Source organism: Phlebotomus papatasi, chromosome 1, assembly GCF_024763615.1.
Source record: "Phlebotomus papatasi isolate M1 chromosome 1, Ppap_2.1, whole genome shotgun sequence".
NCBI classification, from domain to species: Eukaryota; Metazoa; Arthropoda; class Insecta; order Diptera; family Psychodidae; genus Phlebotomus; species Phlebotomus papatasi.
Genome location: NC_077222.1, coordinates 62,863,169 through 62,876,329, shown reverse-complemented (window position 1 = coordinate 62,876,329; position 13,161 = coordinate 62,863,169). Strand labels below are relative to the sequence as shown.

The 13,161-nt window shown below is 35.7% G+C and overlaps 3 protein-coding genes across 4 annotated transcripts; 2 read left to right on the top strand and 1 right to left on the bottom strand.

The window, feature by feature from the left end:
* LOC129799960 (uncharacterized) lies at positions 1-5,514 on the top strand. 2 transcript variants are annotated; one of them, XM_055844279.1, is made up of 4 exons: positions 1-314; positions 763-1,031; positions 1,649-3,939; positions 4,399-5,514. In XM_055844279.1, the coding sequence occupies exons 2-4, from the start codon at positions 1,026-1,028 to the stop codon at positions 4,490-4,492; spliced, it is 2,391 nt and encodes a 796-aa protein (XP_055700254.1). In that variant the 5' UTR covers positions 1-314; positions 763-1,025; the 3' UTR covers positions 4,493-5,514. The 2 variants fall into 2 exon arrangements, with proteins under 2 accessions (XP_055700254.1, XP_055700253.1); XM_055844278.1 differs by having other exon boundaries at positions 1-502.
* Positions 5,515-10,410: 4,896 nt separating this feature from the next.
* On the top strand, positions 10,411-11,968 carry LOC129802972 (uncharacterized). The gene is made up of 3 exons (XM_055849279.1): positions 10,411-10,783; positions 11,537-11,705; positions 11,830-11,968. Exons 1-3 carry the CDS (start codon positions 10,411-10,413, stop codon positions 11,966-11,968), a joined length of 681 nt encoding a protein of 226 aa, XP_055705254.1.
* Positions 11,802-12,910, bottom strand: LOC129799981 (multiple coagulation factor deficiency protein 2 homolog). The gene is made up of 3 exons (XM_055844311.1): positions 12,591-12,910; positions 12,290-12,519; positions 11,802-12,195 (listed from the first exon to the last, which is right to left on the bottom strand). The coding sequence occupies exons 1-3, from the start codon at positions 12,734-12,736 to the stop codon at positions 12,062-12,064; spliced, it is 510 nt and encodes a 169-aa protein (XP_055700286.1). The 5' UTR covers positions 12,737-12,910; the 3' UTR covers positions 11,802-12,061.
* Between the last annotated feature and the right edge of the window lie 251 nt (positions 12,911-13,161).

Here is a 13,161-nt window from a genome sequence, read left to right as displayed (position 1 = left end):
TTGTGATACGAAAAGAGAAAATTGTGCAGCTCACAGACTCTTCCCATTTAATACGCGCGCGGTACATAAAACTTTCTTGGGGGGCAATTATACGTCTGAGAAACAGTCAGTTTCTCAGTTGGTGATTGACACCCGAACAATAAACGCTGCAGAGTGGAGCACCAAAGAGAATCTCTTGGGAGATTTGCTCAACGTTTTTTTTCTTTTTTTTTGGATTCCCCAACACTCGCCGCTTGTTTTAACCATTCAATGTTCAATTTATCGCCGTGGCGATCACATCATCTTGTGGAGCTCCAAAGCAGCCCTTAAAAAACGTAAAGGACTATTTCACTTTAGCCGCACTTCCTCCTGGTGCGCAGTGTTTAATTCTGTGACATACTCAAAAAAAAGAAAAGAAAAAGAAGTTGCACTTGTGACTGTGGGAAACCCCTCCAGTGTGAGGGGAGATATTTGTGAAAAATAAGGAATTATATACCTCAGTGTGACCTGTGGATACTATCAGGTGGTTTTACCAAATCCATCCCTGTTTGGGCGCCAAAGAATTTTCCCGCGCAAATGCAAAAAGAATCCCAAAAAAAATCTTTGGCAAATTTAAAACCTAATCTCGATATCGCGTGCTGTTTCACCCCAATTGCAGTCGAGTCAGCATTTTTCTCTCATTTAACTACTGCACTTTTAAACACTACATTCTGACCTACATTAATAATATCTACATGATGTTACAAGTGTATTTTTTCTTCTCTCAACAATTCTTTTCCACAGGCTTTTTTTTTTGTCTCAAATAACACACACGCCTCACTGATAAATTGAACGGGCTGTCGTTAAGGCAATTTATTCGTTCGCATTGTGCAGAATACGCCAAAGGTGCATTTGATTATGATCAGAAAATTTTGAGGAGATTGCACTGTATGGGATAGAAGAGAAAAATATCACAATTTTGTCACTAATGTGATAAAACTCTTCACCGGAGGAAGTACGAAGAAAATCCATTGAGAGAGTGAAAAGTCTGCGCCATCGAGAAAACTATGGCGGTAAGTATCTGGTTCAAACCAGGAAAATTTCACCATGAATCTGCAACCTAGAATCACTTAAAAATCTTGCAACATTGTCATCCCAAAAGCCAACATGAGAAAATTGCAAAATCCTCAATGGAATATATGGGCAAAAGTGGAGGGAAATTATTGATAAATGCAAACAGAGAAAATATTGATATATCTCATGAAATTAATACACACACCTGAATTAATAAAAATGTTCCATATGAACATTTAATAAGAAGAAAAAAAAACCTTTTAATATTGTAATTCGAAAGTGTTACATTGGATGATAATTGCTTGCTTTTTCCATTGGTGTACACAAAAATTTCTTTATTTAATTGCCGAAAAAGAAGAGAAATGAAACAAAAGTTTTCATACAATGCCCATAAATATAGCCATAAGATATCAAAAAATTTATTAATTAATTGCTAACACTCTGTTTTTTTCTTCTTGTTGGCTGTTTGGGCCATCGAGACTTCTGCGAGCTGTCTTGTTAAAAAAGAAATTCGCTTTTAACTGACCATACATACATTTCACTCTCTATTTCTTCTAATATTCTCCTAGTCTCATGTCTCTGCTTTTGCTTTTTTTTCTTCTTCTTTCTCCTCCAGACTCTGAGAGTGGAGGTGAGTGTTTGGATTCTTGTGCTTATTTGCACAGTGTCGGCAAGTGATGGGGACAAGACACAGCAGATTGTCATAAAACCAGCTCAAGTGCACAGAACGCAACTTAAAGTGTCACGGAGTCTCAATCCCGATGACATGGAGACCATCAATGTGAGATCAAACAATGGTGGTGTGGCAACGATCATCGTGAAGAAGCGCGATGGCAAGAGCACAAACATTCCGCCACAGAGTACAAATGGTGAAACTGGATTGAGTCGCGAAGAGGCTAGACGACGCTACTACACCACAGCCGGTCATTCTACGATCCTTCGAAAAGTATCGGACACCCCACCACCCCTCGACACTGCTGATCAGGCTCGATGGGCAACATCGCCGAGATCTGAACTCCTGCTTAAATCCGGCACCTACAGGTTCTCCCAGCCGACCACAGTCCAGGAGGAGGGAAAGCTAAACATGATCAATTCCTTCATCAAGCACGTCGGTACAATGGAACCACCTTCAGTTGGACCCACAGATGTGTCTAAGAACAATGATCGCGATGCAGTGCACATCTCCATCCTCAGCACTAAGACACTGAGCAAAGCACGCAAAGTTCCCACACCAGTATTCATAAGCTCTGAGCCGGTTTATGTGAAAGACTCACCCACTAAAGTTAAGCGTGGTCGATCAATGATCGAGGTCGGTGACGATGGAATTTCTGTTGTGCATGGGATTAGGGTTCCAGATGATGAAGTGGACAAAGTGAAAACCTGGCGCAATGCCCGTGTAATCAATGGTGAACTCCATCCCTATGAGAATGGCTACAAGCCTCCCCGTGTTGATGCTTTTGACTATGGCCAGTTGGTTTACGCAAAACCCGATGCTACTACCGATGAAGAACGTCGTCGAAGTATTGGGCCATTTATGACCTCAGACAACTACTACCACAGTGGGGATGTCGAAAGCAACCCAAAGAGTATTGGCCCATTTACAGTCAAAGATAATCTCAAGAACGACAAAGCCTATTTTCGTAGTAAGCTTCCAACTGAAAAAACTAACAGACAAATCCCATCCAGAGGCTTCGGACCCTTTACAGTTACTGACAACTCTAGGGTGGCAAATTCCAAGCTCATTGAGTACATCAAGAGGATTAATGAACATGAACAGAGAAGGGACTACTTTGCCGGGAAAGCTATTAGATTTCCAGGAGATAGTAGTCAAGGGGACACGCATTCCATCCAGAGGCGTATGCTAACAAGCCAGAGGAATACCATATTCCCAGTTAGTCAGATGTACATGCCAAAAAATCGATCAAGTGAGAGCGATAGATCGCCAGTTTTGGAATACGCACATCCTGAATTTGGTGTTCAAGCGGCAAAATCCGTTCCAGTTCAAGATAAACCCGTCAAGGTTAATTACTACACCAAGGACATCCATAGCGATAGGTCACCTTATGCCATAGAGCCAGCTATGAATACAGACTACTACTACAGTGACTACGACAAAAACGGAAAATTTGGTCCTGAACCATTTGGCGAATACAACTCGTACCTCCATAGTAAACCCGCCACCTACCCCTATACCTACGGGTACCTGAGAAAAGTCAAAGAGCAACCATTCTGGATGAAGATCACTGAACAAATGAGAAATACATTCCAGAATAGTTTTAGTACAGTGCAACAAATGACTAAACCTGTAATTGATCCATTGGTTGAGGCGGGTCAAAAAATATCGCAAAATCTAGGTTTTGCACATGGTAGTCCAGCTAAGCAAGAGGCTCAGGATAAGGTGGGAATTGTCGCTGCACCGGCGAGTATTGGAGGATCGGCTATTCTACCGGCTCTGGGATTAATGGCGAGTGGAGCAGCATTGAGTTTAGGTGCTCTGGCTATGGGTAGGTTTCTGGATGTGAACCTACTGAAGCGTTCAGAAGATGGGACTCCTTTCTTGGAACACAAGGGTGATCTTCGGAATCTGGCTCTGACAAATGGTGGCTATTATGTTCTTGTAGAAGAGCCACCTGCTCAGAATGAAGATCAAGCCGAAGTTGACAAGTTTCCCCACAGTGTTCAGAAGAGGTCAACGGGGTCAACGGAAGAAGAGTCTCTGGGGAATCTACTGCAGAGTGTCGAGAGTGAACTGCCGTCACGGACGAGGAATCGCTTCGAGGCACAAATACGTGAGACAAACTGGAGTAATCCCCAGTGTGCCAAGAAGGTGTTTTGTGAGGTGATGACCAAGCAAAAGCCAGACGATATCATATTGATGGAGAAGAAGATGGAAACACTGCTGAAAATGTAAGTAACTTACAGCTCTTTATCTCTGCACATTTTTTTTTTGTTTTTGGACTATGGAAACATTCAAATTTTGTATGGCTCTCGAGCGCGACAATTTTGACCGAGTTTTTCGCTTTCTCATGACATTGAAAAACACTCTTTGGGTGCTCGCGAAAGTAAAAATGCGAAAGAAGGTAGAATTCCTATGCAAATAATCATGATTGCACGACGCACCGGTTGTATTTGTTGGTGTTAAACCCGCGTCTAGTGGCTTTCTCTTCATCCATTGGCAAAAACTGCATGTACTTATAGTCAATCGTGCAGAAAATTTTTAGTATTGCACTGCTAATTTCATAAACACATTCAACATCTTCTATGTTTGCATTTAAATGATATTACCATTAATATAACTCTGTTTCTTCTTGTTTCTCCCTTGCTCATCTTTCCATTGATGCCGTCCCACAACACCAACAAATCCAGGATGCATCCGAGTTTAGGAACAAACCTCTCGAGACACTTGTCAGAAGTGACTGATGCCATCCGTCGAAGGGACTGTAAATCCTTTATTTGCTAAAAAAAGAGAAGATAAAAAGTGTATGATCGCCAAAGCGATTGTGGATAAAGCTTAAAAAAAAGTCATAAGGATCCATTTATCCCAGTGAACTTGCAAAAAACCGTGAAGATTAAACGAGATGTGTAATTTTGTGGAATTTAAAATTACAGAATCTTGTTCCGTATTAAAAACAAAACTCCCAGTCGAAAACAGTTTTCCCCTTAATTAATCATGATCATGATCATATACAACGCCAGATTTTAGCTGCATTATAAATCCATCCATATTTGCTAAACAATTCGAGAGAGCTATACAAGGTGGAAGACATTATGGGAAAGTGAGAATTAGAAATTTTTGCAATCTGACGAAAAAAAAAGAAAATTCATTTTTAAATGTATGAGACGAAATGCTATTTGTAATCCAAAGCCATTTGATAATTTATTGTAATGAGGTGTAACTGAAAAGAGTTTAAATTTATTCTAATAACTTTAATCAATTAGCATAATATATTGAAAAAAAAACTTTTGCCTTTGCAAAATGTGACTTGGCGCTGGAATTAGCTTCAGAAAATATCCTTAACTTGAAGGCCAATACTTTTCTGTAATTTATTATATTTTTTTTTTTAGAAATTTATCACTCATTGAATGTTGATTCTAATGATATTAAAGTTATTTACATTTCTATTGTAGTTCTTTTTGTATAATTCTAGGGAATTTCGCTGAGAATAGAATTTAAGATACGGGGACATAATTTTATTTTCTTAAAAAACTAAATGAGCAACATTTTTATTTTAGTCTATCGTTAGCCTAAATGTTAGATATAATTACGGAAAAAAAGAGACCCTATAGAGAATTTTTGTTATTAATTCTATTTTATATTAGCCCAGTGAAAGAGAAACCACTCTTCACTTTCACTGAAACTTTAGGAAAGAAAAAAGAAATTCCAGAAGAGAACTTGAATGTTAACTCTAAGAGGAAGACTATTATATACATATAGTGGGAAATGACCAATGTGAAAAACAAATAAAATATTTGACCAACAAATCGATTTTTTTTAGTTATTTCCCAATGTGTCCCATGTGAAAAGTTCACACGGGATTTCCTTCGGAGAAATTTCGCAATTTCAGCAGGAAATTGAATGTGTCGAGTAAAAGGTGATACGCACAAAAAAAAGTCTCATATGCGTGCGTAATTGAGTGAAAGTAAAATGATCAAATTTTGCACTAAATAGCGTGAGGTTTGAAGAGCTGAACAATTTTATTGTTGGAACAAGAGCATCACTAAATTGAAAGTTTCAGCAATAAAATTGATTTCAACCTCGAGAAACTTGATTAATTGATCATTTGACTTTTTATTGTACATGAAATCGAGATACTTAAGAGACAAAACTATATTGCAATTGAATGATTTTCACATTATCGGTTAAGGGGTCACATATATTTGTGGTTTAAATAAAATCATTTTTCCTAAACTTCTTTTTGGCTATTTTGTAAAACTTTTTTTTTATTAATTATATTATCTTTTCAATGCTATATATTCTTTAATATTCCTTAAATACTTTTTTAGAACTAACAAACGATTTTGAAAATACTTTCATAAAAAAATAAGAGATATCATTGATAAAACTTATATAATAATTTATATTTTACCATATCGATTTTATAACCGGAAATTTTGATGTATTAACAATTTTAAGAGACTCTAAAGTAAAAACCGAAACATAATAAGACGTAACAGCCATGATCGTGATAGTTTCTCAGATTTTGACTTTACCCAAATGATTGAACTTCTCTATTTTAGTGGGAGAAGAATTTTTTGAGTATTTTGACGTACCGTCTTTATAATGATTAAATTTTTCCTCTGATTCCGCTTGAATCGCTTTTATCCAGTCTGACAAAAAATATTTTTAAACTTGTTTTTCAAGTGAGTTGCTTTACTAGGTAAATAAGTTAGATGTAAGCTGGAAATTATTCATGAATCTTACAGCATTTTGTTTAAGATTGAAAAATAAAAAAAGATATAATTGAAAAAAAAATAATTTCGAGATGATAAATTGCAAATGTACCGCTCTAAAATTACTGTATAGGTATGTTTGCTACTGTGATTAAAAACCAAACTTGGCAGATCAACAAAAAAATAATCAAAAGATTATAGACAAAACTTTTTTTTTGTTCCTCTCTGATTAAAAAAGACGAAATTTATGTTCTGGAAGTTATCCCACTACGAAACTTGACATTAAATTATTAATAATTCTAGAATTACTTATATTGATCTCTTTAATTTAATTATACCTTAATTTAAATGGTGTGCGAGGATTTCGATTGGGTTAATAATTTTCGGGTTAATATAGTTCGAGACGGGTAAATTTATATATTTTTTGCGGGTCGAGTCGGGTACAGGTATTAAATTTATTTTGCGAGTCGGGTCGGGTACGGGTATTAAATTTTGTTTGCGGGCCGGTCGGGTCGGGCAGCACTAAATTTCAACGGGTCGCGTCGAATACGGGTCAAATCCATTGCGAATGCGGGTTGGAAAAAACCCTAAAACCCGACCCGTGCAGGACTCTACCGTAGATGCGCGTGACTTTGCGCTGAAGGGCTAGTTTGCACCCCTGTTTTTCGTAAGCTTTTCTTTAATTATACCACTTAAGGGCGATGTTTGAACCATCCCTATGATCACTAGACCATTGTAGTCCTAAAATTAAAGCAAAGCTTGAAGAAATCAGGAATGCAAAGTCACCTGCATCTACAGTAATTTAATTTTTATATTGTTGTGTTCAGGGAGGTGCCATTATCTCTGAAATATGATACCGGTTTTGGTGTATTTTTTTTCCTGTTTTCGTACACATTGATATCTCAAAAACTACGTGTTGCCTATTTGGAGTTTTTAGTTGCCTATTCAATATTAATTTGGATTTTATTTTGTAAGTATTTGTATTTTTGAAAATTAATTGTACAATTACAGAAAACTTAATAAACTCAAAAGTTTCTTCGACCCGCTAGGAACATGTGATAAACAGAGGATACGGCATGGCCCTGGTTATGTTGATTCTAACATTTAATGCTTCAAGCTTTTAAAATTTTTGGTTTGAATCATTCAAATATAAATTAACGTACAGTGAAGGAAATTGCGGACATAAACTTGTTGTATCTTTTCCTTTATCTGGGAAACCATAAATACCCCTAACGTATCCGAAGATGTTTATCTTCCCAATCTCCTTAATTTTCTCTAAATCTTGAATTAGCCCGTATATTAAGAGATCATCAAAGCAAAATTTTCTTCTGATTAGAATCTTAAAAATAAGTTATGTGAGAAATGAAGACTATTCGAAATGTATACAGCTTACAGCAATTTTCAGACTAAAGGCATTGTCAGATAATGCTGATGGTTAATGAATCCTTCAGACTAAAGGCTTTGCTATGAAGTTTAACTTCTCTGATTATGATTAGTTTTATCAGACATGATTTTTGGAAAATGTTGACAGTGCAGATATTGAGAGTAAGTAATCCATATAGATTTAGACTAATAAAAAAAATATAAAGATTGTTCGATACTTCGGATTTCCGAGACCTATAGAAATTGTTGAAAGAAGTCTAAAACCCGTATTTGTCCAGTTCCTAAAGGTCTCAAATTTTTTTATTTATAAGAATTTAGAAAAATTAAGCCATAGTGGTTAAGTCTTAGGTCTGAAGCTTTTATAATTGTTTTTTGTTTCTTTTTTTACATTTAGTTATCTACAAATTTTTAGCATACTGTGATTTAAGCAGCAATTTTTTATGAGAAAATTACTTATGCCACTCTGCAACCAATTACTAGTTCTAGGCTGATTCAAGATTTGTAGACATTCAAATCTGCTACAATGTAGGTAACTGTACTCTAGTTTCGCACCGCATCCCTAATATGATAACGTTCTGATCCACGTGATCAGTCCATCAAATTTTGGTTTAATCTAATTTTTTTTTGCAAACCAAGTCTACGCCTGAAGATATTAACTTAAGGACGAGAGAGTCAAAAACCGGAAGTCAGAATTTTTGTCTATAAGTTATGATTCCACCCTACAAAATTAAAGTATTTTTGGCAAATGAAGAATTTACCAAGTTGTGAGCCGTCTTGAGATTGTCTGCTTCATTAGAAGAGCTTTCGGATCACCTTTTAGTTTTTCACTGACAAAAATGAATTTCTTATAAATCAAAATTGATTTTTTACTGATTATTTTTGATTTTTTTTAATTTAAATCTCAGGAATTATAGTTTAAGTGCCTTAATTTTATATGTTTAACATCTTGAATTTTTTTTATTCTCTGAAAAAATATGTTGCTCTTTAGTCTTCCTAGTACTCAAGTAACCCCTTAAGAAATTAGAAAGATTCACTAATGCACTTAAATCTACGATCTGAAATTCAGATAAGTCTTGTACACTGAAACAAGAATATAGGGAAGACCGGGGAGGTTTGGGACACTTTTTCATGTTTTAACTTTGAAACAGCATTCCAAAAAATCACGATAGTGTATTACAATTTTATGCAGTCTATAGGATACTTTTGGGTATCAACTTCATAAAAATTACTTGATAGAACTTGGAAAAGAACTGAGTTCTCTTAGAGAAGATAAAATATTTGACTTGACGCTTTGTCCCAAACTTCCCCGATGTGGGGCAGTATGGGACGTAAAAGGGGATGTTTGGGACGCGTTTTTTCTCGCATAATTTTCATTATTGGAGCACATCAATTAATTTTAAATACTAGATTAAAAATATTTCTAAGACAAATAAAAATGTTTTATTTCATACTTAGAAATTAATATAAATTTTATTTGTACAGTAGAGTCATTTATTGTCAATCAATTATTTAAAGTATTTTCTTCTTATTTTCCATCTACCTTTCTTAGCATTTTTTTATTTTAAGTATTGCAATCATGATCGTCAAATTCCTCAGGCGAGTAGATTTTTTTTGCAACTTTTAGTTTAAACTCATTTTAGTATTTAAAACCTTTAAGTAAAAAACAAGAGCGAATAATCTCTGAAACTTTTATAAAAATATGTTCCCAGATTACACTGCTAGCTGATGAGATAAAAAACTTTTGATTACATATCGCTGATATAAAATACAAAGAGCAAAACTGATAAATCAAAAATAAACTATTTTTATCAATTTTTAAAAAAAAGTGTTCATAGAATTAAAACAATAAAACTGAGGATATCCATTCTGTTAGTCAAGATACATCTTAATATTGCCTACGATTGAGTAGTGGTTAAATCCCATATATTTCAAAAATTAATGAAAAAATCGCCTTGTCCTACACTACCCTTGTCCCAAACCTCTTCGTTCTCCCCTATATAAATTTAATTTTGAGAAACTACAAGTATATGTAATTCTTTTAAAATGAGTTTGTGAAGAATACGATTTTGAAGTCCTTCAAATTTATTATAAAAAAAAAACTTATTGATAAGGTGTCTCTCAATGAGAAAAATAGTTTTGAAATTTACTTTTATGAAAGAAGACATTTTCATAAAGATCTCTTACTTAGCGTAATCATCGTATTTAAATTAATTTCTTAAACTCACGAATAAGATCCCATTTTATCCTTTTTACTTTCAATATCGTGAACAATTCACTTTTGAACAACGTGAATAATAGTAATTTATTTGAGATGATTGCCCTTGCTGAATCGAGACATTTGCAGCAATCAAATGTAACTAATTCAGAGACAATGCCCTCGCATTTCACTGATTGTGTACAATGTGCGATAAGTGTTGGATAAAAATCTGTGGTATGGTTAACCTGTGCCATCACTTATGAAATTGTTCTTATTGTCTTTCATGTTTACCTCTTCGTATGCTCAATTGTCTTCCGAAGAAAACACTTTTTTTCTGTATTTAAAGTCCCAACAACTGCGAAGACGCTTCAGTCTATGTTAGGTGTATCAGTGGTGCAATAAGAAGGATGAGGATGAGACTTAAGATTTTCTGTGGTGTCTTTGTGGTGCTCTGTATTTTGGAATACATCAAAGCTCAACCTGATGGGAATGATGTGATACAGATGGATTATCAGAAATCCTCCAGTACATCAGTTAAGTCAATGGGATGGACTGAGAAAGCCAGGAGTTTGATATCAGGACCAGCGGGACAAATTGTTGTGAATTTAGCCAAAGAGATGTTGAGTCGTTCTACAGGAAATAGTCAAGTCTTGAGCCTCAACCTCACTAATCTCTTCGTCCTGCTCTTCCTCAAAGCACTGATCTTCTCAGCTGGACTCCTTGGAACTGGACATTGGGGTGGTGGTGGTGGCTACTTTGGCAGAGGACGAAGTGCCGAAAGTACTTATAAATCCTTTTCAGATACTATGATAAGTATATTAGGCTATTTAAATTATCAAAATATCTCAATTAGATTTTTGGTAGTTTGGAACACTTTGGTTGCCAAGTGTAATGCATGGTCATTAACGAATTAGTATTATTAATCGTAATGCTATTATATAAGTGAATTCTTCATAATCTTACTATTTTAAGTGAGATCTTTGATAAGATTTAAAAGGATTATTGACATTTTTTTTTTAATTGTACTGACGAAAATGGAATTTCCTTTGACCATTTTGAATTATTTGCTGACCAATTTGCTGTAGGGGACAGTGGGGCAGTTTCGCACAATTGAACTTTTTTTCAAGACTCATTTTCTAAACTTGAGCCATATTCAGATAAATTAAATCCCGTTAGTTTCTGTCAGATATTGGTTAACAAAACTACATTGCAGAATTCCTAGATAATCATTATTATCCTGAAAATGTGTTTATGAACTTTGTTTGAATACGTTTTAATTCATTGATTTTTATTAATTTAACTGATCGGTCTGTCAATTTACTGCCCAAAATTGTTCATCTCTTAAAAATAATTATTTTCAAATTGCAAGTTTTGCAATGGTTCTTTCTTTTAAAATGATCAGTTTCTTCTTTTTTTTTCACAATCTTGATAAATCAAAAAAATACTGAATTGATTTCAATAGGGAAACCAATAGATTATTTCCACATCCGTAATCACAAAAACCTAATCGATTTCGTTTGATTGTCCTTGTAGAATCATTTCTAGAGTATGAGGAGGTGCCTCTGATGCTGGGGTATCTGGCTAGCGAGGGTTCGGGCCAGAAAGGCTGCCTCTATCGAGCAGCATGTCTCGCACCCTACAGTGCTCTTGATTATGCAAAAGCTGGTCATGCTGTTCTGAAGGGTTCGGAAATATTCAATCCGTAAGTCACATCTTGTGGCCTTTGCTGGGAATAGGGAGACCAATAAATTCCCTAATCCCAAAAATCCAACTGGGACTAATTTGTGAATTGTTTCTCTTTTTTTTCTGTCAAACATATATTTAAGAGATCTGAAGCATGATTTTCACTACAATCACATACTCAAAGGACTTGAGAGGGCTGCCATGGAGGGAATCGAGAATGTACCTTGCGAAATGGTCTATCCATGTTCATCGTGGCTGAGCATCAATCCGTCCGCCAAATGAAATACTCCATAATTAGACACTTAGTTTATAAAGATATAATAGATTATTTTATATAAACTCTGTAACACGTTGATAAGGTAGTGAGTGAGACACTTAGTGGTCATCCAATAAAGGTTGTTCAGGATTAACATCCAGTTCCACTCTGTTCAGAGCTGATGAGTATTCCTGATAGTTTATAAAGCCATCATCGTCCAGGTCGGCCTCTTTCATGAAGGTGTCAATTATATCTTGAGGTGGTGCACAAAAAAAACAGGGGGAATAAGAGAAAACGGAACAAGTGCTGAGATTAACCATCATCCAACAACTCATCAATTAACTCACCAACTATATGCTGTAATTCATATTCAGTGGCATCGTAATACTTGTCTCTGTCGATCCTATGGAAAGTGTTTTCATGCTGATTGGCACTATGGAGGATTTCCAATCCATCCAGCATGTCGTTATTGTCATCGTCATGCAATTTGAACTGATAAAATTGTTTCTCCTCCAGAGACATATGTTCCACCTGTTTGTGTTGTAGGTTAATCGCCTTCAGATCTTCTTTTATATGCCTGAAAACGAAAGTGAGGTGAGTAAACACCTTCAGTCTCGACTCTCTCTCCTGCGGAAGTTTAGGAATTACTCATCGTTGTGTGTCAGGTGTATATCCAATTTCTCTTTTGTATAGGCACCCCTCTCACCTCGCGGATGATGGGGACCCCTTTTTGCGTGTGTCACTTGCAAGTTACTTCCGACAGCCAGAAAAATTGCACCATATAGCCAAATCATGCTCACTCATTCTGGATTTCCTGCACAATGGAGGAAGGACAGTGAGCTAAATCACAAAGGAATCACACACAACTGCCACGGAATCCAGGAAAATTGACGTTATGCTGTGAGGAGAAGTTCACACGGTTGTCACAGCAAGATAAATCAATAAAATAGAGGGGAAATATTCCGGGAGAATTCATTGAGATTTAGAATTCCCTCCAAGGAGCATGGCAAGTCCTTGCAATTTATTCAGATGGCAGCAACAATCATAAAGGAGAAGGATACATTTTGGCGGGAAGCCAGAAAAGTTTAGTTTAATAATTACAAAATTCCCAAAGCCTAATGAACACTTAATAATTGTTCTTGTATATTCTGAGAAAATCACTCATTTCCTTAATCAAAATCTGCATAAAAATGTGGAAAATAATGTCATTAGGTATATG